Source organism: Buceros rhinoceros, unplaced genomic scaffold (assembly GCF_000710305.1).
Source record: "Buceros rhinoceros silvestris isolate BGI_N320 unplaced genomic scaffold, ASM71030v1 scaffold34375, whole genome shotgun sequence".
Lineage (NCBI taxonomy): Eukaryota > Metazoa > Chordata > Aves > Bucerotiformes > Bucerotidae > Buceros > Buceros rhinoceros.
Window position 1 is genome coordinate 1 of NW_010414047.1, and position 25,856 is coordinate 25,856.

General features: G+C 49.5%; 1 protein-coding gene across 1 annotated transcript in view; it reads left to right on the forward strand.

The window, feature by feature from the left end:
- The first annotated feature begins 1,466 nt into the window (after positions 1-1,466).
- EXT2 (exostosin glycosyltransferase 2) overlaps positions 1,467-25,856 on the forward strand; it is a 54,699-nt gene continuing 30,309 nt past the window's right edge. The window contains exons 1-6 of the mRNA XM_010136974.1: positions 1,467-2,024; positions 2,213-2,302; positions 6,677-6,793; positions 9,844-10,039; positions 12,471-12,610; positions 13,485-13,578. Coding sequence (XP_010135276.1) covers positions 1,489-2,024; positions 2,213-2,302; positions 6,677-6,793; positions 9,844-10,039; positions 12,471-12,610; positions 13,485-13,578 — 1,173 coding nt within the window. The 5' untranslated portion in view covers positions 1,467-1,488. The remainder of the gene's footprint in view (positions 2,025-2,212; positions 2,303-6,676; positions 6,794-9,843; positions 10,040-12,470; positions 12,611-13,484; positions 13,579-25,856) is intronic.

Below are 25,856 nucleotides of genomic sequence, written 5' to 3' on the forward strand. Positions count from 1 at the left end.
AGGGAGAGCCTCAGCCTCCCCTGAACAGCTGGAGGCTGGTTCCTCTCATCCTTCTCTTGTTCCTGGAGAGGAGAGACCGACACCACCACTGCCACCCCCCGCACCACGCCGCCTCGCTGCACCCTCCTGTCAGGATGTTGTGGAGAGCCAGAAGGTCTCCCCGGAGCCTCCTTTGCTCCAGGCTTAACCCCCAGGTCCCTCAGCCGCTCCTCAGCACATTGTGCTCCAGACCTGTCCCAGCTCTGCTGCCCTTCTCTGGATACGCTCCAGCCCCTCCAAGTCCTTCTGGGAGTGAGGGGCCAGAACTGATCCCAGGATTTGAGGGATGGCCTCACCAGTGCCCAGGGCAAGGGCAAGAGGTGGCTGTGACCAAATCTGCTACATCCCATAATGTTTTTGCTACCTCTTTGGCTGCTGTGCCTTATTCCTGTTACTTGTAACACTCCAGGTGCTGGCATTCCTTGCCATGTGCCTGCAGGTTGCCCGTGTGGGTTCTGTGCCCTGTAGCAGTGATGAATAGATGGGGAGCTGCAATTCAGGGAGGTTCCCCCCCCTCGGCTCACATCTCGACAGCGTTGCTGTGACTCAAACGCTTGCTGCAAGTCTTTGTCATCAGGCAAGTGAGTGGTTCAGGCACAGTGTCAGGAGGGAGGGCTGACGTGATTAATGCTCAGATGGGCACGGGAAGGTGTTAGTGATGGAACTGGCGGTAGTGCAGCATTCTGGCTCCTATCCTGATCACAGCGTCATGCCTGTGTTGTTACAGCAGGCTTCAGAGCTGTGTCCGGAACCAAACATGAACGTCGATGGATGAGAACGACCATTACTAGTAGAATATTTAGTAGTGTTTGAGGTGATTTTACACCGCTGTGTGTAAGTGCAGTCACTTGCTGCATTAGCCACCCCGTCTGAACAGTCTTGTATGAAGAACTGCCAAACAAACATAACCTGAGTGGTTGGCTGTAGAGAGCACTTAATGCCTTGTTGATGTTTCTTTTCTCCTTTTCTTGTTATCTGCTGTCCAGTTGACTGTCAGATGTTCATTCTTGCTCACAAAACGACAAAACATCTTCTTTGTCTAGCTGGAAAACACCTAATTGTACCACCCACATTCTGCTTCAGGGAAACACCAGTCCTGCACTGAAAGAGCTCCTGCTGTGGGCAGCTCAGACAGGACTGATTTATCATGGAAGCTTTAGCTGAAACCTAGACAGGTTTTTTTTGTAGGCAACATGTAGCTGAACCTTCTACAGACATGTAGTCTGTGGAAGCCCTTGAGAAGGGGCAGTCCCAGCTGGTGCCTTATGTTCCAGTGGGACATCTGAGCACCTGAAAAAACTCTACAGTAATCTGCTGAGGCGAAGAACCTGTCTTGCAGGCATTAACTGGATGTTCCTCTTGGGGTTGGGATAACCACGTGTCTCCCAGAGCTCACCCTAAAACCTCTCTTGTTCTGCTTTGTAGAGACAAGAGATCATTGATTCCATTATGTGTGCGTCAGCCAAGTACAACAGCCGGGGTCCAGCCCTCATCCCCAGGATGAAAACCAAGCACCGCATCTACTACATCACCCTCTTCTCCATAGTTCTGCTCGGCCTCATTGCCACCGGCATGTTCCAGTTCTGGCCTCACTCCATCGAGTCCTCCAGCGACTGGACTGTTGAAAAACGCAGCGTCCACGATGTGCCAGTGGTCAAGCTGCCTGCTGGCAGCCCCATTCCCGAGCGGGGAGACCTCAGCTGCAGGATGCACACCTGCTTTGACGTCTACCGCTGCGGCTTCAACCCCAAAAACAAAATCAAGGTGTACATCTACTCGCTGAAGAAGTACGTGGATGAATACGGGACGCCGGTGAGCAACACCATCTCCAGGGAGTACAACGAGCTGCTGACTGCCATCTCTGACAGCGACTTCTACACAGACGATGTCACCCGCGCCTGCCTGTTCGTGCCCTCCATCGATGTCCTCAACCAGAACGCGCTGCGCATCAGGGAGACAGCACAGGCCCTGGCACAGTTATCCAGGTACCGGCTGGAACTGCGGGGTGCGGTTTAAAGAAGTGTTAAAACAGAGGTTGGTGCAGGAAGAGAGGACGCAGTGAGTCAGTGCCAGAGCTTGGCTTTGACAGAAGTTACCAGCCGTACGCAGGGAACCCCCTCCTCATCGCAGGGAACCCCTTTCTAATCATTGTCCACTTCTTCTTTTGCCTCAGGTGGGATCGAGGCACAAACCACCTGCTCTTCAATATGCTGCCTGGAGGACCACCAGATTATAACACTGCCCTGGATGTGCCTCGAGACAGGTAATATGCGTTTTCCTGGGTTTGAGTGCACAGAGCTGGCGTTAAATGCATCAGAGAAGCGACAAGCTCAGGGTGCAGCTGGTGGCAAAGGACTTGCTCCTTTAGGAAGCTGGAAGGTGACTTCCTCTCTTCTCCAGAAAGGGAAGGGGAGGAGTCTCTGGCTGTACAGGACAAGGTTTGCTCCTGGAATGTGCCAGTTTAGCCCCATCCTTTATTTTATGAGGGATGTGGCTGACAGCATTTGCTGCTGACTGTTGGGCTGGCTGTCAGGATGGAGGAGCCGCGGGTTAGACCTGCATCTTGTGTGTTCCCGAACCTGAACGCTGTCCAGAACATCCCGTTTGGTGCACAGTGGAAGTCCAAAGATGGTTGCGGCTGCAGCTGTCTGCTGGAAGTCAGGTGCTTCGCAGGTCTGTCACAGCAGCTGCTGTGCTTGGCCGTGCTGTGGTGAGGTCAGCAGGGTTGTCATCTCAACCCCCTTGCTGTACCAGCACGCAGACACGTGCTCTCAGGCATTCTGTGGCAGGTGGGTGTGAAAATACCTGGCAGAATCTTCAACGGCGTGAATCCTGAGCTCAATTCTCAGTGGCAGGATGGTTGGCTTTGGGAAGAGGGGAGGAGGGTGTAAGGCACAGTTGGAATGGAGTAAGACCAGCTTTCCCAGCTTCGGCACCGTTACTGAGTGTGCTCCTACTTGGTGAACAGGTACGCGCCTCGTTCTGCCGAGTCCCCCTCTGCATGGTCACGGTTAACTTTCTTCTGCCAAATGTCAACAAAACCTTGCGTGGGATACGGGCTCTTTGCTCAGGTGGTTGTGTGTGGAGTTCACCTTGATTTCCTTGCACCAAAGACGATCTAAAACCTCCCGCTGTGGGAGAACACACGGTGTTTTCTGGCTGTGTCCACAGAGTGGGTTCGCTCATGGTGGTTAGGTCAGTGACTGTGAAGTGAGGCTTCCGGACCCTGCTCCTCTGTCTGAGGTGTGTTCCGTGGGTGTGGGGCAGCCGGGAGGTGGCACTCCAGCGCCGCTCTGACACGAGCAGACCCCTCAGTCGGTCAATACAGGTGTTTGTTCCCCAGGCTGGTGTGGATGGAGGGTGGTTTTCGTGTGAGTGTGCTCTGCTAGTGGCGTGGCCAGCTCTGGGGCTGCGGGGTTGGGAACGCACGTGTCTGTCGGAGAAGGGCGGTTGTTAACTGACTGCAGGAGGTTTCTTACGCTGCACAGCCCCTTCATCTTTACATTTTTTTGTGTCAAACGTCCATTTCTGTCTGGCCGTAAGTGCCTTGGCTTAGCATGCAGGAGAAGTGTTCCTTGGGTGGGTGTTTGCTCTAATTGTCATGCTAACGGGGAAAGCTGAGTAATTTGAATGAAAAAATCAGCTCTTTTTTGGCAGCCAGCTGTTGGCGTAGCCTGCCGAGCTGCCTCGGGCTGCAGCTGAACAATCACCAGCAGCAGTACAGGAGAGGCAGTAAAGGTGCTTGGGATGGAGGAAAGGTGGGAACTCCTCCCTGTAGGCAGCCAGCAGTTAGACAAGGGTCTGTGAAAGTGTCAGTAGTGTGGAGCCTGTCCTGGAAGGGCCCGAGTGGTGCAGTGTTGAGGTTACAGCATGATTCTGGAGACCTCTGGAGATCTTAGCTCCTGCCTAACAAAACAGGCGGCCTGTTTGAGAATGTCCCCACGTCACACAGAAATAACAGCGTGTGAAGGACAGTTGTTTGCAGCTGTGCAGGACGAGAGGCTCAGGCCAGAATAAAGGTACGCTGGCAGAGTTTGGAATGGCTGGTCTGAACTGTACCAGTACCACTGCAGCAGGACTGGATTTGGACTTGTGGGATTTTGTGGATCTCCCGTGAAATACACGGGTTGTATTGGAGGAGTTTGCTCAGGGAGCCCAGCCCCCTTTCTGGATTCAGCACATAGCAGAGCTCATACGTAGCTGGGCAGTGGAGGATGGTGAGGTTTGTGGAGTTGTGTCCTGCTGGTTTGCTGCAGAATATTAATGCAGTAGAATAGGACCTTGTACAGAAAGGGGAGTTGGTTATGTGGTCTTTGTACGTCTGGGAAAGCCTTTAGCGGAGTTACCTGACTAAAGGGTTGTTTGTTTATTAAATCTTTGAATTCAGTTTCCAAAGACAGTGTGAAAGCACTTTATTCGGTGATCGCAAGGGTGGCAGTCTGCCCCGTGGGCATGGCAATGCCTTGCCAGGGTTAGCTGCCGTGACATGTGGAACCTCCTGCCGTAAAACTGATGGAGTAAACTCTTTCGTTAGTGAGTGCTATTGCGCCAGGTACAAAGAGGAGGATGTGAGGTTGTAGAGTTGCTTGTAGCTGTAGGACTGAACAGGCAAACTGAGGTACTGTTTCATACTGCTTCAGCCGATGAATTGGGAATCAGTGACCTGGGAAGCTTGTCAGAAAGCTGGTGGCAGGGCAGAAGAGCCCAGACCAGCTGGGGCGCTTGCTGGAGAGGAAGAAGGGTGGCTGAGGAGTGCTGGCAGTGGCTCGGGGACAGGCTCATTCCTCACCCACCAGTGCAGTTTAGAGATGGTTTGTCTTGCGGAGTGCGTTAGGAGTTAATGTCTCTGCTCCTTCTCTGCGCCATACAGTGACTCCGTGGAGCGGGGTTGTGGAACTGGTGGTGGTCCCCGTGGGTCTGCCTTGGTGGGTCTGCCTGACGCACACCTGCTTCCTCACGGCTGATGAGGTGCTGTCTTCTTGTCACCGGATCAAATTAAAACAATCTGGTTGTACTTTCACAGCTGAGGGTGTTGAGGAAGGAGAGGGGAGATATGAAGTGCAAGAGCACAACATCCAAGGCAATTTCCAGCTTCCAGGGTGAGACCCAGCCGAGCAGCACTGTACCTGTGGCCAAAGGGAGGGCATTGGAAAGGCATCCAAAATAACCTCTTGATCTGGAACGTAGATTGTCCCTCAGCATGTATGTGCTCTATCATCCTGTTCTCAAGCTGATTGCTGCTCCTACCATAGTTTCTGTTCTGAGCAAGGAGTAACAAAGGGCAAGGTCTTTGATTTTGTAATTGTCATCAAGCTGAAATGTGCCTCTGCGCCAGGGCCTCTGCGCCAGAGCCGGGGGTTTTCAGAGAGCTCCCCACAGCCCTGAGGACTGCTCGGGTGAATCTTGTGTACGGCAAATTGTGGTGTGTGAACACTGATCAACGGTGTGCAGGTTGGAGCAGGACCTGGGGACATCCGATGGAGGTTAGAACTGGCAGAACATCCTGGTGTTGGGACCAGGGTGTCAGTTCTGATGGAAAAGAACGACATGTCTTTGGTCATTGGGGGGATAACAACGATCTGCTGTGTAAGACCTGTGGAAAGCTGCTTCTCGGAACGCTCCTGAAAGCCAGAACATCAGCTAAGGGATTGTCCCTGCTGCTTCCAGCCTCACCCTGGCCTGTTGTTCCCATGTGTCTGCTCAGTTCCTGATGGGACGCGAGCCTGCTCCGATCCGAGCCGTGACAGTGTGCGGGCTGTGATAGTGGGACATTGTTTTGTAACTGCAGCTGCCAGCATGCGTACAGCCTCTCGAGATCCTTCCTAGTGTAGTGGTGTATGTGTGTCCTGCCTCTTTCTGCAGAGAAGGAGAGAAACTGGAGCTGGAGAGACATTTTTCTCTGATTTGGGGTTGGAGATGGTAGCAAACCCGTTTTCTTCTAGCATTGTGCATGATGCATTGCCGCCTTCTGCACACATCGTTTCTTAAAGCTCTTCTCTGTGGCAAACTGCTGCTGTCCCATGTAGGAAAAGCCACCAACAATCAGGGTTGTCCTGCTGGGAGGTTGAATTCCAGCTTATTGATCACTCTTTGATGATTTCCCTGCTTTTCAGCACCGGGTGTCCCAAGCAGCCTCTGCTGCCAGGGGTTAGTTTGAGAACATCATGAGTTCTTGAAGTGTTTTCTGTTTATAGCGGTTTTTTGTGTACTGTAAAAACAAAACAAATTTCACTCTTTCTCTGATCCCTTTGGAAGTACAGTTGCAAATAACAACATCTGATTTTCCAGCCTGAGAAGCACAGAGATGCTGTTAGCTGCCAAAATACGGGCTTGAACCTTGAAATACAGCGCTTCGATTGCTGTGCTAGATCCTGTTTCAGTGCAGGCATCGGGGAGTGCGTTAACTAGTATAAATAATTAAGAATTTATTTCTTTAAATTAAAATCGACTGAGGACACATAAGCTTGCAAAAACAAAAATGAACTGGAGAGCTGCATGAAAAATGCCACTGACAAAAGCTGAGTGAAAAGCTTCTATCGGAGTGTGTGTCGTCTTGTTGTCCTGCTAAGGGCAGGCAGTAAATCGCCCCCTCAGTGATGTACATCCCCTATGTAAGTCACTTTTTGATCTTTTTCAGAGCTCTGCTGGCTGGTGGGGGCTTCTCCACGTGGACTTACCGGCAGGGCTACGATGTCAGCATTCCTGTCTACAGCCCGCTGTCCGGGGAGGTGGATCTGCCGGAGCGAGGACCGGGGTAAAGCACTTCCCACCGATCGGGCATTCAGTAACACCTTTAGTATCGATGCTGATGAAATGTAAATATAAATATAGCGACTGACTTGGTGGTGGGCTTGGCCAGTTTTGTGAGAGTTGCTTTTAGTAGCTCCTGCAATTAAAATATGGGATGGTCCCAGTGCTGATGGCCTTGGGTCACCTCCCAGCCTGTGGTTTAGCTGCATTCATTGGAATGGAATCATTCTTTGGAATGATTCTGTTTTTCCCGCTCCAGCAACTGAGCTGTGAAATTGGACATCATGACTGTTTCCAGAAGAATTAGATTCAGTATTTCCAGTGGGCTGACAAGATATTTTGGATATAAACACAGTTGCTGATATGTCTGGGTTCTGTGAAGTGTATGTAAAGCTGGGCAGGATTTCAAAGCAGTTTAGACTTCCTCATAAATGATCGCTTCAGTTTATTTTAGAACACTTAAGAGCACAGAAATGGCAGAAGGTCGCTGTTGTGATGAGATGTGAGACAGAGAGAAGGGATTGTGGGGTGCGAGGCCAGGGCCTTGGGTAGTGCCAGCAGCTCAAATGTTGAATGAGTCGCAGGAGAACGGGGGTGAAGGTGTGATTTTTACCTCGGTATGTCCTACCAGCATGTTCTTCAGAAACCAGTTTAGGTGTTTTCATGGTTCTGAAGTCCTTCCAAAATGACACTGAGGGTTTGGAACAGAGAAGCCTGTAAATACAGCTCTGAAGGGAGGAAGTTCTCACCGAGTGAATCTGAAGGAGGTTCGTGTGATTCGCTCGTGAGAAAGAAGAATGAGAGCTGTTTTGATGATGGGAACAGTTACATCCAGAGCTTGGAATACTGGTTTTATGTTTTTATTCTTTAAAGTAAAGAAGTAAGATGTAAACACAAACAACCCCCTCAACCTTGAGGTTGGAAGTAAAGCAAGACAAGTGGGAAATAAAGCATTGATTTTTATCAGGGACCATAATTAGCCAGTGGAAAGAGGTGGTTTCCCTAATCCATTCCTGTCGTCAGCAAAAGAGCAGGTGGAAGTCTGGAAGACATGTTTTAATTGGTAATATTTCACTGTTAATATGTCATAAGCCTCTTAATTAGACAGCTGAACACGTTTTGCTGCCACAAGGTCCTACCTCCGTCGTGGATTAAAAGGTGGGTGGGCCGAGGCAGGAGGGTAAATGATGTATCCACTGGTTGTGAAGAGCGCATTTAAAACGCAGAAGCTTTAGGTCTCTTTTTCTGACAGCATCCTGTAGGGAGTATGAATTACTGAAGTTGAAAACTGTGAATGAATCAGACACCAACAGTTCTTGTTCTTTGGCTTTGCCTTCTCCTCTGGTAAGGGCAGTGCTCTTGCCGTGGCACTGGCTGCTCCATGTGAGATTCTGCGCTCGGTTACAGGACAGACCAGTGCAGCACTGGTTTGCTTTGCTCACACCCTTTATCTTCCTGCTTGTGATTCTCCTGGACTGGGCCATTGTACGGGCATCTGGTTCCATCTGGTTGATTCTTCACAGGTCTCAGGAGTTACTCCAGCCTGACACAGAGTGAGAGCGCACTTTGTCTGGCTGGCTGGAAAGCCTGAGCGTGGTGATGGGCTTCACGTACAGAACAGAGATGCAGCCGTGGTGTTGGTGTCTGTGTCCCAGCTGAAGGCTGGGGCTGGTTTTAGGTCGGGAAAGAGAAACTTGAGCCTGCGTTGAGTGAAGGTGGTGGAGCTGCCCTGCTCTTGAAGCTGGGATTTGGAGAGGAGCAGGCTGCAGTCTCTGAAGTACCATCTAGTGGCCAGTGAGCGTGAAGAATCCAAACGCTTCCCGTGGCTTTGTGCAGGAGGAGAGTGACAAGGGAGTGATGCTCAGACGTCAGGCTTGCTTGCTATAAATTACCACAGCCCGGCCATGTTATTCCTGTGAGCTGGGGCATGCTTCTTCCATAGCAAGATTTGATAACTGGATTCTGGGTGTCACAGGGTGATGACAGCTTCAAGGCCAAGTTTAGTTTTAGACACCCACACAAACCAACCCACGTGATTTGTAGCTGGGTATAGGCATCTCTTATCACTCATCTGCAGCAGTAGTTCCTTTTTAAAGGCAAATTCCTCTTTCAGAGCTGAACTGGGAGGTTTTGATTTACTCTGCTTTTTAGTTGGATTGTTTAAAATACATTAAACCCACCTCTGCTAGAAACAGATCTTCTGTAGAGCTGCTGGTATCAAGTGGGTAGCAGCTCGGGGCTTGGGGAAAAGAATACTTGAAAAAAATCCTACACAAGTCTCTTCTGTTGATTGGAGTATCCAAAGTGACCGGCATGAGGATGAGTAGAGGAGGTGAGAAGAGCAGCAGGAGAGGTCTGACTTTGTAGAGCAGGGCTGGGATCCCGAGTACAAGCCACATGCCTCCCGTGTTCGTTCGGCAGCGGGAGGGCAGGCACTCACTGTGTGCTCCATGCAGTGGGGAGCGGGCTGCTTGGCTGACCCATTCGGAAGGCAGCCGGAGTAGATGAGGAGGAGCATAACGTTACACGGTGTGCTATTTTCCTGTTGCTGCTGTCACTGTATCAAGACAGACTAAGCACAGGAGGTGTCAGTTCAGCATTGTTTTTTCAGTTAAAATTAATGAGCATATACCTGGGAGGAGGAACTAGCAGCAGCATTCAGTGTCTCGTCTGCTTTGGAACAGTGCACAACCACCAACCAACAGAGCAAGCAGTGGGGGCACCAGAAGCGGGCAGGTTTAAAACGGAGCTGAATAAATAATGTTCATCTCAGCCTCTAATCGAGGTTATAAAGCAGGTACCTGTTCTGCTGTAATGAGCACTCTTCCCACAGATCCATGTATTCCAGGTTGTACCTGATGCTGTAACTTGCTGTCCAAGGTTTAACTCCATTGCATCATTATCCTTTCCAGCCTTGTCTGAAATATGGTCTTGGCAGTGTGTTCACACTCAGTTAATCCTGCTCTGCTCCTCCAGGGCGGAAGAGAATGTGTTCTAGAGCGCCTCGGAAGCAGACCCTCAGTGCTCTCGGGTCACCCGGCTGTGGTTTTTCAGTCCTCGCAGGTATTTCATCCTGTCGTCGCAGATGGCTCTGCACCCTGAGTACCGGTCTGAGCTGGAGGCTCTCCAGGCTGAGAACGGGGAGTCAGTGTTGGTGCTGGACAAGTGTACAAACCTGTCGGATGGAGTCCCTGCCGATCGCAAGCGCTGCCACAAGAACCAGGTCTTTGATTACCCTCAAGTGCTGCAGGTAAGGCTGCCTCGCCCACCCGCTTCCCTTCCCTTGGTGCTGTCTCGGCTGTGGAGCTGTTCCTGGTCAGCACTGGTTGGGCACTTCCTCAGGCTCAGTTCTTACTGGCTGCGTTCTGAAACGGTGTTATTTATTATGTTAGCTTGGCTGTTGTATCCTAACTTTGCTCTTCCTTTCAAGAGGGCCAAGAGCAGTGTACTGAAACTGATAGGCAGGCTGCACTGCGATTGGGAAACACGGCTTGTGTGCAGGAAACTCGTGAGACTGGTCATGGTGGTCTCCTAGTACCACATGACAATGTCATGGACACTTAAAAAATTTATAAAGATACTACCAAATCCAGCAGCAATGAGAGGAGAAACTTCTGGAGGCCAGGGAAAACTGCTCACTTCAAAATTGGGGAAGAGCATTGGAATCCACAGCCTCCAGAAAACCTGGAATTGCTCTCTCTCGTATGACAGTGCAGGCCTTGCTGGGAACAGAGGATGGCTCTGCCAGCTGGAGGGAAGATTAGAACGAACTTTAAAGAGGGTGGATTTATTGGGGGGCAAAAAAGAGTGCTGCACTTAAAGGCAGTTGGTCAGATTATACTTTTTGTGTGCAGCTTCTCAGTCAAACCCTACAAAATGCTCTGACAGACTGAGCTAGAAGACTTGTCAATGTGCAGCTATGAAAACATCCGGGTGAAATGTGTTCTGTGGCCTCGGCCCAACTTCCAGAGGCCTTTTGGTGTGTTGGTGACGATAAAACTCGCTAGAGTTCTCAGCCCCCCGTGTCTCTTGGCAATCCGCTAGCAGAGAGGTGCCTTGGTGTGCAGCGCGGTGAAGTGAGCTGTGCCACAGGCCACTGGGCTCTGTCTGTGGCCACCAGCACATCCTCTGGCTTTGAACTTCAGCAAAGGATGATAAAATAACAAACAAGCTGAGGAAAGGCAAAGTTTCCACCCCTCCTGTTACGTTTCGTACAAAATGTGTTTAAAATTCCTCGTGGAGGAAGGGGTCACCCTGGGTCCTAAACTTTCAGCCAAAAGGGAAACACAATTGCTAGCTTTATTTCTTTAAACAGACTGGATGGCTCAGGGACAGCGCGTCAGGGAATCTATATCTCTATCTCGCGATGTCTGCTTTTATAGCTCAGGAGAGAGCTGGCACATGCCGAGATGGTTAAAATACTTTCCTTTGCAGAGTGCTGCATCTCCCCGTGGAATGTCTGGCTGATAACAGTGGTGATGCGAGGAGATGTATTTATAGTAACCTTTGTCTAGACAGGAAAAATGGTTATCTGGGCAGATGAGCATGTGCGTCTACATCTGGGCTGCTTGTTTTCCCTCTCCCAGGCCTTAGCAGAGTCTCTTCCACCTGCTGCTGGGTGATGGAGTGAGTCAGTGGTTAAAATGTGTGTTCATCCTCTCCACTCCTTCCATTCCCTGCACCCGCCTTTTTCCTTCCCTCCCTGTGGAGAGCGGGGGAAGGGGGCAGCGATCGCAGCTGCTAACGCTTCCCGTTTGCAGGCTTCTGCTGAGCAAGGTTCTCCAGGCTTTTAGTGCTTTCAGGTACAGACACGGCTCTGTCCTGGTGCATTAGGAAATGAGTAAGGAGCCAGCAAACCTCCTTGTATTTCCTAGTGCCACTGTGGGGGTTTGCTGCCCTGCTGAGCCCCCGGCTCCTCCTCCTCCAACTGCACAGCACAGGCTGGAAAGATGTTTTCTTATCGGTGGGAGCTGCTGCATCAGCTTGATAATTTTTCTTAGGCTTAGGGATAACACTGACCTGGGCTTTGCCTTGGTAGTGTAGCTGGACTCTACAAGCATTTCTCTCATGACCTGTAGTGAGGTTCCTCCGTGGCAGCGAGGACCGAAGTTGGCAGGGTGCGTGCAGCGTGGTTCAGGTGTCTTCTCTGCTGCACTTTAAACATGGGGCTTTTTGTCTTGTGTGTCGCAGACATGAGTAAGTGGGATTATCGTCTTCCTTTTTGCAACAACTTTCTGTATCGTGAAGCTCCCTTTAGCCACCTTCCTCCTGCCCTCATCCCTGCAGAACAAGTAGTAGTGATACAGTCTTTCCTTGTAGATGGTACTTTCGAGGTAAGTAATCATCAAAATCAGTAAGAAATCTTTCAGAATATTTAACTCGAATTTTCTCCACTAGAATTCTGAAGTTTGCCTATTAAAATGAAACATGAAATAGTCCCCTTAGCTGATTTCACATCCCTCTACTTATGATATTTTTGAGCCTCTGGAAGATAAAGTTGTGTAATTATTTTGAACTGGGCGATAATTCAGAATACAGCGGGTTTTCCTTTTGCCTGGGTTTTTCACTCGGTGGAGGGCCGGGAAGTGTAATGCATATATCCACACGTGCACACACACACAACACAAATCTAACGCGTCCTTCCTTTCCTCCTGTGTGTGTCGGACACGGCTCTTTGACAGGAGTCTACGTTCTGCGTGGTTCTGCGCGGAGCCCGCCTGGGACAGGCTGTGCTCAGCGATGTTCTGCAGGCTGGCTGTGTCCCCGTCATCATCGCTGACTCCTACATTTTGCCCTTCTCTGAGGTGCTGGACTGGAAGAGGTCTGTACCCTCGCTGTTGTACATCCAACCACTGCAAAGAGACTTTGTTGCAGTCAGTGATACCTGTCTGATAAGTCAAGTGTGCTGGGGGCTGCAGGGAATAGACTACAGAGTAAGATCCATGCAGTCTTTGTCCTTGGTGTATTATGCACCAAAATAGGAGAGGAAAGCAAACGAGGCAGAGGTGACAGCATTTGGCTGTCCTGTGGCCCATCAGTTTTTCTAAACCAGACTTGCTTTATTGTGCTTGAATCCAGCAAGGACCGCTTGGTGTTCAGGCTCTTTTAAGGAAGATACATGCTAAAAATTGCATCACGTAAATGCTGAATTCTCTGCATGGGGATTCCCGAGTTCACCTGAGTCTGCAAGGTGTCATTATTTTGAGGCTGAGTACTCTGTGTTAAGAGCTCACTCTGTGTTAAGAGCTTACGTTATTTTTCCGTGCGTGCACTATGCCCAGTGATGCGATCTTAGGATAATGCAGACAAGAATCACTGGTTTGCACACGTGGCACTGCCTGTGCCATTATGTTTGGTCACTCCAAAATCCTCACTGACAGCACGTCGGTGACAACCCAGGTATGAGAATCCAGCGTTTCCGGGTCTCTGTCCCTTCCGTATTGATAAGATTGTCTGCATGGATCAGACTGCAGCCTTCTGTGGCATTATCTGTGGGCAGACTGGCTGGGGCTGTGAGGGAACCGCTACGGAATAATTAACTCTGCTGAGAGAAGACTGATTCTTGCTGCTAATGCCTTCTGGATGGGTTCTCTTAGACTAGGACAAGGTGCTGGGCTGGAAAAGCCGTTGACATCTTTAATGTTGAACTTGTTTCTCCTCACCTGACCGGTTGTTTTCTGTTTTTTTGCCTACAGAGCTTCTGTTGTCATCCCTGAAGAAAAGATGCCTGAGATGTACAGTATTCTGCAAGGTGTTCCCCAGCGACAGATTGAAGAGATGCAAAGACAGGTAAAATGATGTGCTGTGTAAATCATTTACGGCTGGAGTGGGGGTTCATACACCTGCCTGACTAGGAGAGGTGCAGGAGCATCCGTGGCACCCTCAGGTCAATATTTTGGTTATTCAACCCTCCTCTCCGTGCTGAACACACGCGGTCACTGTTACTTTTCGGTGTTGTGTCTCTGCCTGTCACGTGGTGGGTGCAGCAAGTGTGTCAATCAGCAGCCATTGATCAGTACCGTGTTACCCGCCGGGTCAGGACTTTAACAACATGGTGCATGGTTGTGATGGCAGAACACTCCAGTGGGCAGACTCCAGGTGCTCTGCAGTTAGAGTGGATCTTCTGCAACCCGCTCTCCTAAAGTACGTGCTGTTCTGAAACGCATTGTAGGACCTTCAGCACCCACAGTGTGAGTTGACAGCGAGAGGGAAATCTTCCCTCTTTGGTGACTGGACGAGCTGTGAGATCACCAGCTCTCCAAATTCATGGGTGAAGTCTGTCTTGGCTGGGTGTGGTCAAAAGGAAACATCTTCCAGTTTACTCCAGTTGATGCCAGTTCCTGGTTTTTAGCTTTGCTGCCATGGACGTTATCATTGGTCGCTTTTGTCCTCGAGCTCACACGTGAAGTGTGAGCTCAGCAGATGATGGCCATTAGCTGTGAGAGCTAGGGAAAAGTAAACTATCAGGATCTCAGGTGACTTTTAAAGGCACATGGGATTCCTGCAGCCAAATGTCTGTGAGGATGGCGAAGCTGTGCTCTGAAATTCCCCTACCCAGATGTGGAGACAGGTGTTTGCGTGGTCCTGATAAACTGTGCCCCAAGGGATGGCTTGTCAGGGCACAGCCTGCAGCACGGGGTAGTTCTGGAGAGTGCTCAGAGCTGCACAGTGAGTGTCAATATCAGACCGGGTGGGATAGGTCTGTTCACACCTGAATGCTGCTGCCTGCTTCCCTTCCTTCTCCTTACAGTCTGCAGACTCCGGAGCAGCCATCAGGGGGCTCCTTCCGTTTATGCCTTCCCAGGAACCAGCCCTTCTGGTGGGACCCGCTGGGTGTCCTGCCAGGGATGGCAGGTGACAAAGTAGCTTTGCTGTTTGTTACAGCTCCTGGAAACACGGTTTTGCTTTATTTTCGTTTTCTTTTTTCTCTGACACGAAGGTAGAGGTGGCAACAGAAGGGAGTTCTAATGGCGCTTTAAGACTGACTCTGTTAAAGTGTCTGTTGAAGTGTGCTTTGATCTTCTTGTCCGTCTTACTGACAGCTTAAAATAACTATTTCAGCATAGTGTTGTCTTCCTACAGAGAAGGTACTTGACATTACAGACAGCTCGAACAGGAATTTTAAAGTATGAAATCCAGGAAACAACACTAGTTTGTAAAAACAAAACAAATCCCCCTGAAAACCCCAAACCAGACCCACAAAACCAGTAAACCAAACCAAAACCAACCGAACCAACCTGTAACCATTCTCAGTGAAACAAACCAACAAAATCCCCTTGATTCAGGTGCTCTGTAAGTTATCTGTGTTATCTGTAATGCCATAAAATCACATTAACGTAGAAGATACTTTAATACCTCAGATGCGGCTGGATTACAGGCAGTTTGCAGTGGTCATCGTCTTTGGGTCCAGGGCATGACTGAACCTGCAGAACCATGATTCTGTTGACCAGAAGTGGAAAATAGGTTTTTTTTTTTTTCTCAAGCTTCCTCTCACCTCCCAGTGCTGCTGTTGAGGATGTAGTTGTGCCTTGACAAGGTGAAGTCCCAGCATCTGTGCAATCGCCTTGCTGCTCCATGCTCCTATGGTCTGGCTATCTGGTGTGGTGAAAAAGTGACTGGCAGTGATAAATACCCACTGATCTTCCACCCGTGCTGCAGGTTTTTGCTCCCTTCCTCCTCGTCAGTCTCACGGTAGGAGCAGTTCTGCACTCCTCTTGCTGCCTTTTGGCATAAACGCTTTGGGAAGGTGCCTCAGGACCCTTTGGCTAGATAAATGTCTTCCCAGTCTCTTCAGCGTCACTTCAGCAGCAATGTACAACAATTGTTGAATAAAGATTCACAGCACAGGGCTAAAGTGATGAGAGGAGAAGAGAGGGTTTGAAGTTGGAATGAGGCTTTAGAGGAGGCTAGTGCTGAGGGTGGTTCAGGAGCAAAGCGAGTTTGTCCTCCGTCCTCTATTTTGTTTCTCGGGCAAGGAATTGCGAAAATGAAACGCACAGGGCTAAAGTGATGAGAGGAGAAGAGAGGGTTTGAAGTTGGAATGAGGCTTTAGAGGAGGCTAGTGCTGAGGGTGGTTCAGGAGCAAAGTGAGTTTGTCCTGTCCTCTATTTTGTTTCTCGGGCAAGGAATTGCGAAAATGAAACTCAGCTAATACCCATTTATAGACCAAATCTGCAAACGAGCCACGGTGATTTATACGTGTTTTCAGATGTGATCTGTGGCAGTTGTTCACAAAAGCCTCAAAATATGCTGGTGTTGCAAGTAATCCATATTTCTCAATAATATTGAAACCGCTTTCTTTTGCTGCTTCAACTTCAAGGGCTAATAACACATGATATATGATATTTTTGATTGGTCTTTGTCAAGTGAAAGAGGACTGCCTGGGACAGGTCTTGTGGTGTGTTTGGATTTTCCCAGTCCACTCTGGTTTTTACTGAGCTCTTACAGAGAGGGAAACAAAAATAGTTAGCTCACAACGAGCTCATGCATCGAGGTTCAAGGGTATCTATATACATATGCTTAATATATGTTTGGGGGGTTTCCAAGTAGGAATAGGTAATGGAAAATTGTTGCATGTTTCCAGTGCTACCTGTAAAGCCTGTGTCCATGAGAACTGGTGACCAGCACGTGGCAGCTCTTAGGAACTCCAACCTGGTGACCACCAGAAGGAGCCTCTGCTGGTTTAGCTGCTGAAATTACTAGCAGCCCGGATGAAACTTAAGCATCTCAGGATTGCTGTCTTGTCTGTTTTCTGCAGCAGTGTTGTCATTCTCCTTTCCTTTGAAGCTGCCTTGGACCATCCCCCTCTCCCAAACAGTTCCATATGGAGTCTGAAACGCTGGCAGAAGTGCCCGCAGGCGAGTCGATAAGAGCTACCGCCCTGGCAGAGGCCGTGCTGCACCCTTAGGCTCTCATTTTCTCTGCACCCCGGGAGTAGCAAGGTTCTGGAAGTGGAGGGGCAAGAGATGGAAGTAAACATGATAGACCTGTAGGATAGAGGGTGACATGTGAAACTTTGTCCTGCTCCTGAAGGAGAGTGAAAAAGGAAAAGGAAAAACAGCCAAACAAAAGTTCGCTGCTATCCACTTACCCCAGGCCTCGTGTCTTTTCCCTCTCCACAGCATTTCTCTCCTGTTCGCCTTTGCAAGCCTCTTGATCGTGAGGAACACGTTTGATACGTAAATGTCTTTAACTTGTATGAAAGCTTTTTCCTCAACCTCGATCTGGGCCTCTGGGCCTTCTCCCCTTCTGCCTGTGAGATGGATCTGTCTATGTGAACACGCAGACATCTGGTAAATGTTTTTCCTCGCCCCATACCAACACCCTGGGAAGTGTTTTAGCACAGGTTGGCTGAGGACAGGGCAGTGCTGTCCCGTGGGAGCAGAAGAGATCTGCCTCTGGGGATTTGGGGGTTTGTTCTCACTGGACAGGCAGAAGAAAGCTCTGTATGCCTGCTCCTCTTTGACATGAGGACACTCCCCACCTCCCCAGAAATGAAACTCTGACAGTAATATCTCATCTGGAAGAGTGGGAGACTTTGTGTGCTCAGAGGGTGCAAGACTGAAGAGCTGGTGTTGTGGAGTGCAGGAATTCTTCTCATCCTGGTTTCCTAGGGAAAGCAGCTCTAGCTACCAGTGGTAGCAAAGCCCCTTGCGGTTACCCCTTGTGAATGCTTCTGCTCCGGGAAAGCTTTTGGTTGGAACTGGCCAAAGAAGTTCAGGTACAGCATGATCAAATGATGAGGTGATGGATGAAACTCAGTATACAAAGCAATTTAAACTAGCCTCCTCATGGGCAGTGGTGGCCTCTCGGCTGGCTGCAGTCACTTGGAAAAGAGCTCTTAGAGGTGTCATAAATAGTTATGTGAAAATAGAGATTCTCTGGTCAGTTATGGTGAAAAAAAAGTAATAGTAAGAATTTTTAGAGAAGAGGTAGAGAACAAACTGGAAGATGCTATGGCACAGTGTAAATCTGTGTGTCTGCACCCCAAATCCAGTCCATAGTCGTGGTTTCCCCGCGTTAAAAAGGATATACTAGAACAAGGGTGATCAAAAGTTTCACGAGAAGAGTAGTTAAATACTGTAATGCTCTTCATCCTGAAAATGAATGATTTGGGATGGGATGAGGAGCAAGAATATAATACAGAACTGTAAGAAGGTCATGAAGAAAGAGAACAGATATGCCTGTATGTTGTTTGGAACGGTTTCTTTGGATGTTTCCTAGGACTTGTATTATTGGGAATTTGGTCTAAAAACAATAGAAAAGGGCAGTTATCTTTTCCCAGAACTTGTGGGTGATCAGCCTGTGGGACTCACTGCTTCAGCAGTTTGTGCGAGCGATGCAACTTCAGGGCTCAGGTTTGCAGGAGACCTTGGCATTGTAACGCCTTGTGAAACAACCTCGTCAGATCATCGGGTGTTTAAAGGCATCTCGAGTGTACTGGCTGATGGATGCCTCGGTGAGAGCGCACTGCCCGTGCTCTACGCATCCTCCTTTGTCTGAGCGGATCATTGCCTTTCCTGAAGCCCCACAAGACAGTCTCGCAGATAGTGGCCACGCAGCATTCTTGATGATTCTTAGTTTTAGTTCTAGATCAGTTTTAGATTATCACAACCTCTCGTCTTTTCAGCCCGTGTGGATGATTATAAGCTAAAAAGGGATGTAGGTGCAGTTTAAAAGATGCAGGTAGAAACGACGTTGCTCGCGGTGTTTGTTCCCACAGCCGGCATTACCTGGAAGAGCTGTTGTGGTTTTTCCAGCGCACTCCCAAGTGCCTCTGCCCTGACCTGAAGGAAAGTTCAGAGCCCGGGTCACACAGAGCTGAAGACACATGCATAAATCAGTGACTCGTTTTAGTGCCACGTTAAAACAACAGGAGTGGCTGGCTCTGGTGACCCCTCCTCCCTCTCATTTAATGTGCAGCTTTGGCTCCTCTTTAAAGAGGGCTCTGTGGAGTCATTTCGGCTCTTATCGGCTTGCTGACAGCTATATGAGCCTTTCTGCTGGCTCCAGGCGATCCCGCCGGCCTGTGAAACAGCCCATTCGCGCCGCCATTGGTCCTGGGCAGTGAAAGCAAACGGCTGGTGGGCTTTCCCCGTGGGTGGGGAAGCTCACCTGAGAGATGGGATTTAGTTCTAGTTGGCCAGTGACGCAGAACTTCAGTTCATGCTGGACGTTCCTTGAGCATTGTTAGATTTTTACAAGTCCTTTCAGTGAGAATATTCGACTTGCAGCTGTAGTTCTTTCCCTGACAGGGGACAGCTTCTGTCTCGGGGTTCTTTAGACTCGTCATTATCAAATTGAAATGACCTTTCATCCCTCTGCCATGTGCAGCGTTTGAAGGAGTGCGACTGGAGGGGCTAACCCTGCTTTAATCCTCCCAGAGTGCTTCGGTGGGGCTCCCCGTCCCCATAAATGTCAGGCCTGGACAATTTGCCATCTTATCAGATGCGGTGAAGTTAGTTGCAGCCCTCTCACCCCTCCCCCCGAGGGAAGATTTGTTGCTGTGAACAGCAAAGGAAAGACAAAGCTTTTCCCTGGCTTACTGCCAGGATCACCAGGGGAGTTGTAGAATCTGCGGCATTTATATGTGAGGCTTTCATTGCCCGCCTCCCCTCTTCATTTCTTGCAGAGTATCCATATCCCAGAGGTTTTTCTCTTGTCCTCTGCCCTGCCCTGTTCCTTTCCAGACTGAGAAAAACTCTCTTCATGCTTGTCGTGTTACCAAGTGGTCTTTGTGGCCTCTCCGAGAGGGAGCTCGGAAAGGGGAGAGCCATCAGCACCTCAGTGAATAGTTTTTATAGCTGCTGGTGTGCTGCCTGTGGATCTGCCTCAACAGCAAACGGTTAAACTGCAGCTGGGAGAGGGAAATTATGCTGTATTAAGACAATATTATTTTTTGGGGCTTTAAGGTTAGATTTTAAGAGTCTGTATTTTAAGTGTTGTTGCAAAGTGGACTTTTGGTAATTCCCCTGTGCAGATAGATCGCTGCTGACAGTTCTGAAAGCTCTTCAGAAGTGAAGATGGCACCTGGCTTTAGGTGTCTTTGAATACATACTCTGTGCTGGTGGCTCAGATCTGTACAGATGCTCTGGAGAGGAGGGTTATAGCGGACAGGCATATTCCAGGGTACTCACTGTGTAGCAGAGAATCATGGATAGAAGTTGTTCAGTTACGGTTAAGCTTAAGAAATACAGTTTCCTGCAACTGGACTCAGCTGGTAATGGAATCTGGTCCCAGAGGGTCCACAGGATACTTCATCTTGGCTCCCCTACGCAGCATAAATCCACACCCCACCATCCCCACCCCCAAGTGCTTCCCAGCACTGTAGCAAACAGAAGCAAAAATACCAGTCATGCCGGTTGAGCCATTGGGAAAAACTTTCCTGATGCTGAAGCTGGAGGTGAAATGCATCAGCAAGCTTCCCACTTTGGCTGCATGCAGTGCAGGGTATTCCTCTGCGGGATGCCGTTGCCGGGGTTTGCCAAGAAGGAATCGATAACTCTTGTCGATGTCTATCTCTTATTTTGTCCATGTAAGGTCATTTTGAGCCCTGCTCCGCTGCACAGTGACCACCACGCAGTCTGATCACAGTTCTTCCTTCCTTGATCTGTTTTGTCAGACAGCTGTGGACAGCATGAGTCGTGGAGGATGAGGTATTTTTATATAGCTCGAGGTAAGATCTTGGAGGTGTGGAGGAAAAAGGCAGCATCGTGTCTTAAGCTGGATTATCCCCATAGATACGGAACCCACTGCGGCTGCCTGTCCTTCAGCTTTTCTCCTTCAGAATGTACCTGTGTTCAAGCCACGCTGGCAGACAGGCCTGTGGTTGAAGTGGTTCGACGCTGAGAACCGTGTGCGTGGGGGTATGTATGTGTTTATATAGAACAGAACTAGGCAGCGTACGGGAAACTGAGCACACCAGTTCTGCATCGAAAGGGCGAGTTCTTCCCGGGCGGAGCTGAAGCTCTGAAATGGAGGTGCGTGCTGGCTTTTGACTGCTGTAATATGGTGGTAACCCTACCTAGATTTCTTTTTTTCCTTGCTTCAAAAAGCTGTCCTTTCATGTGTGCGATTGGCACGGGGCTCACTTTGTGTTTGGCTTCTCTAATCAAGGGAGTTTAAGCTGCTGTTCTCCCAGCATTAGTCCGGCAGCCATGGGAAATCTCCAACAAGGAGGATCTTGTTGCAGCAGTTGTCAACAAGTAAAAGCAGTTGTGCCTTTTATTTGTTTATTTTTGATGCTGGATGCTGATGAAAAGTTTCCAAGCATCATTCAGCCCCTCTATAAAGCCAACCAGCACAGAGCAGGGCAGCCGCTGAGGAGAGGAGATGCTGGTGGGCACAGGACAAGATCACAGTGGGAAGCATCACTGTGTGTAACTCAGAAAGCTGGGAAAGGTGTAAACAGATCCCCAATTTATCTGCGGAGTGGGCTCTCCAAACACTGCTTTATTGGCCGGTGGCTCCTGCTTTACTAACATCTAACCCTGGCAATACTCGGCAGTGCTGCCCACCAGCCAGCCTTGCCTTTGAACCCCCCTTGGCTCCTGCCACCTCAAAGGCTCGCAGTCGGATTGCCGTGTTTTGCTGGGGACCTCACCTCTCAGCAGGATGGCTGCGGCGGGGAAAACCGATCCACCCTGAGAACACAGATGGGTTTGAAGGCAGCACCCCTGGGACTGGAAACCTAGTGCTTTCGGTTTCAGGAGCTGTCCGTCATTCCTCGAGAAATGTGGCTAACACATCCCCCCACCCCCAGCTTGTGGCCATGGAGTAGCTCGGTGTTCCCTCTGCATAACTAATGCACACATTTGTTTTCGGGACTGCTGTTGAATCGGTGGTGGCGTGAGCCTAGCTCGCTGCAGGGCTGATTTCATGGGGTTAACAGGGAGTGTGTAAAGGACCAGCCTGTCCTAAAAAGGGTGATACGGATCCAAGTGACTTTGGGTGCTCGTCAGGATGGGTGTGCCTGCCCCTTCACAGTACAGCCCAGAGAAACTGGAGGGACTAGGGAGCCCTGCACACTCCCGGGAACTGGAGGGAGAGAGAGTGGGCTGTTTCCTGTGTCCTGACACTGTCCCAACGGTGACTATGTAGACAGGATGGTCTGGAAGCCAGAGCAGGGTCTGTATTACTCCTAGAGCTGTGTTATTTCTGTGGTGTCAACACACGGCATTTGCCTGGAAATGGGAAGACAGAACCCGCAGCTCTGTGGGAGCAAAGGGAATCCAGGGTGTGGCTGCCACTCAGACATTCCATGATCCTGAAGCTTCAAGCTCTTTGTGAAACTTTGCTTTCTTTCCTCATCCCGCTCCTTCCTGTGCTGGCTCCATCTCTGGGCCTGGCAGCAGGTGAAGCTTCAAGCTCTTCGTGAAACTTTGCTTTCTTTCCTCATCCCGCTCCTTCCTGTGCTGGCTCCATCTCTGGGCCTGGCAGCAGTACTCCAGCCAAGGGGCTTCCCTGCTGGCACCTGCTTTCACCCTGAGTGAAAAGGGTTTTGGCCACGGGTCTGTAGGTGCCAGGGCAGGACGTCAGGTTTCCCGGCTGGTGCTGCGTTGCCTCCTGCAGCAGAGCTGTGAGCGTGAGGTGCTCCCGAGCAAAGCAGCATGAGTACCTGGAGTGGGGTGGAGCACCAGGGCCAAGCGGTATTTTTAGCTGTTCAAGTCTTGTGTTCTTGTTATTTTTAAAACCAAGTTACTATCACTAGGTCGAGAAATAGCGGAAATCTACATTTCAGGAGTCAACGTAAGTCAGGATTTCAAAACTATATAAACCATCACCATTTCAGGAGAATGATGCTGTTAAAAATAGCTGCTTCTGTGGCGTGTATTTGAGCCAGGTTTTGAGCAGAACAAGGCTCTTGTTCATAACAGAAGATGAAAACCTGAAAAAAAAGCCAAATGAAAATAAAACCCCACCCAAACCAAACTCCCACAAACGATGTGGAAGTGTGGAAAGAACCCTCAGGATATTAACAGATGGCTTTCAAAGAGCCATTCCCACGTTGGCACAGGAGTGCTGGTGTACCTGTGGGTCACTGTCATGAACAGAAGTGGCTCGTTCTGAGGCAGACTGCAGTGCAGGGAGCTGCAGACTCACGCCTGAGCTTGCACCAGCACCTTCCTTTCTCCTTGGCCCTCCTGAGTCAGCATTTGTCAAGCAGTTCACCACGGGGAAACTGGGAGCAGCTCACGTCTCCTGGCTCTCGAGGGGCTGCTCTCTGCAGAGTCAGACAAGCACTTGGAACTCTAACCTCTGTCCACTTATGAATCAGCAGCTTCAAAGGAGAAAAAGAAAAAAAAGATGAGATAGTGGGAAGATGGAGTTTTCCCTCTCTGTGGTGTCTGAAGCAGGCAAGTGCTTGTTTCACGGCCAAAATTCCTACAGCGGCGGATATTGAGCTGGGTGGTTAAATTCACCCACTGCTTTACTTTTGAAGAGGTATTTTTTTAGACTCAATTACGATTAAAACCAGTACCGCCAAATGTCTATCTAGAATCTCTTTCTCAAAATGCAGGACTGTTATGATACAAATTGTTGGTTTACTTGCTCATCCTGCAGAATTGTCTTGGATTTGAAGCGTGTTCCTCTACGGGCCGCTCGTAGCAGTTGTCTAAGTTATCTTCTATAGTGAGCTTCTATAAAACACGACAATAACTCGGAAAGCTTTTCCGGTTTAGGCAGGTTAGCACAGTTTTACCAGGGTGGTATTGATTTAAGCACAGCCCGCTGTGTGGGGGGATGAGAATCTCTTTTTTCCTTCCAGATGGCAATTTCTAAAGAGGTTATCTCCGTGTGGGGTAACTGTACTGGCACCCCAAAAGTGAACAGGGCTCTTCAGGGTTTTCCGTAGGCTGAAGCACATGAATTGTTACTGAAAAACAAACCCTGTGTTCTTGTTTGTCCTCCTCCCAAGTCTTTGTACCTTTCCGGGATAATGAGAGGGCCCTCGGATCGTTTTTGGAAGACCGGGCTCCGAGGGGAAAAAAGGATTGTGGCCCACAGCTGGTCACATACCCTGTCCTCTCGTGCTCCCTTAGTAAGAGAGGAACAGATTGTTCAGGATGGATTTCAAGGTACCAGAGCTGTACATTTCTCCCTGAACTCCCCTTGTGTTGTTTTTCCCACTGACAGCAGAGAGAAGATGGAGCCAGCCAGCTTTAGGTGTGTTGCCAAAGGTCCTAAACCAGACAAACACCTTTTATTTAACCCCAATTCTTACCACTTTCCAGAAACAGCGAACGTTTGATTATGGCACGTTACAGCCACCCTCCTACACATCTTTACTGTGGGGCACATGTGCAGGAAGTTGGTTCATCTGTAAGTAGGTAATGGAACTGGGATTGAAAGCGAGATCCCGGTTTCCAGGCTGCTGCAAGTCCTTTGGCCATACCGCTCTGGCCAGCCGGGGAAACTGGGCACCCCGAGAGGCACTGACAAGGGAAAGCGGTGCAGCAGAGTCACCCCAGTGACTCAGTGTGGAAATGGTTCTGCGTCAAGGCCTCATAAACCTTCTCCAGGCATTTTGGAAGCGCTGAACTCCTGCGGTGGGGCAGCATCGTGGCGCCGGACCCAAAAGCTGAGGGAAGGGATGCTTTATGGGCAGTTAACTTTTACTGCTCTTCTGCGAGTCTCCTTTTTCTCCCCTCTTGCTATCTTTACCAGCTCCACCAAATCACGCGCTGTGAAAGGCAGGAGGCTGGAGAGCCCCTGCCATGGACTGTTTTCCCCTTGCTCGGACCGTTACAGAAAGCATTCTTTTCCTCACCCCGTGGCCAGTGTTTTTCTTCTCACAGGCTGCTCAGAAGATGTCCAGGGATCTCTCTTCCTCTCCGCACCGGAGCACCATCAGCAGCGTTAACACCAGAACCTATAAACAGTATGTGCATGCACTTGGTAACCTGATGCTGGGCTGGCATTAAAGAGCTTGTAAAGAGATGCTCAGCCCCCGAGTGGGTTTATTTCTAAGGAAAATAACACCTCCCCTAAATAAATGTTACTTTCTGTGTGCAGGCTGCCCTATTGCCTGGTGACTCCTGTGAAAAGAACCACAGATGTTTCCATCCCAAACTCTTGCCTCTACCAGCGTGTGCTGAATATTTGGTTTAGTTTCTTCTTTGGCTTTGACCTGAGCAAAGTCCTGGAACTGAAAACAGGTGGAGTCGAACTTTTGGGGTGAACACTTGCTTTCTGGGTTGAGGGAACACAAAATTTCCCATACCATCTACAGCCTCGAGGAAGAAAACCACACAAAGTTTCTGAACTTCAGTCTTACTGATATTCCTAGTGTTCCTGCACATGGATTTGCAGAGGCAAGCCAATACCTCTGTGTTCTGTTAAGCAATTTTAGCCTTTACAGGAAGTGGTGGGGTTTCATGGCTGATCTCACAAGGATGCAGCAGCTGAAACTGGGGTATGGAGGAAGGAAGAGAGATGTCTTGGAACTTCCCACTGGCATGGCCATGTTTATGACCTGGCTCTGCAGAGCTCACCCCGGGGAGAGGGGGGAGAGTTTGGGCTCTGATTCCTTCAGCCTTCGGCTTTTATGGTGGGGCTGGCTTGGCCTTGTAAAATCTTCTGCAGAAACTGAGTTCAGAGGACTTAATTTCATGAGGAATCTATTGTGTTATGAGAGATCACAGGCACTGACAACCCAGTAATATCACGTATTTCTCCTTCTCATCCTGTCACTGAGGACTCTCTGTGGCTCTTCCCCACGCTGGTAAAACTGTTACAGAATTAATGCTTTTTGGTCATGGGTCTGTCCTAGATTTTCTATTTATCTAGGAGTTTAGGAGCTCTGTAATTATGGATCGTTTATTTCAGGATCCAGGTAGCTCTAATTAGCATGTTACAATTGCCAAACCTTAAGATGTGAGCCAGCGCATGAATGCTGTGCGCGGGTACAGAACCGTAAGCCTGCTGAGTTCATGGGTCGGCGGAAGAGAAAGGGGCAGCTGGGAAAAGCTGCGGGAGAGTTCTGGGAGTGGGAGTCAGGAGCACAGCTCTCTTTTCTTCTTTTTTGTTGTTGCTGTTTCTCTTTGCTCTATCCCAAACGTGTTCAC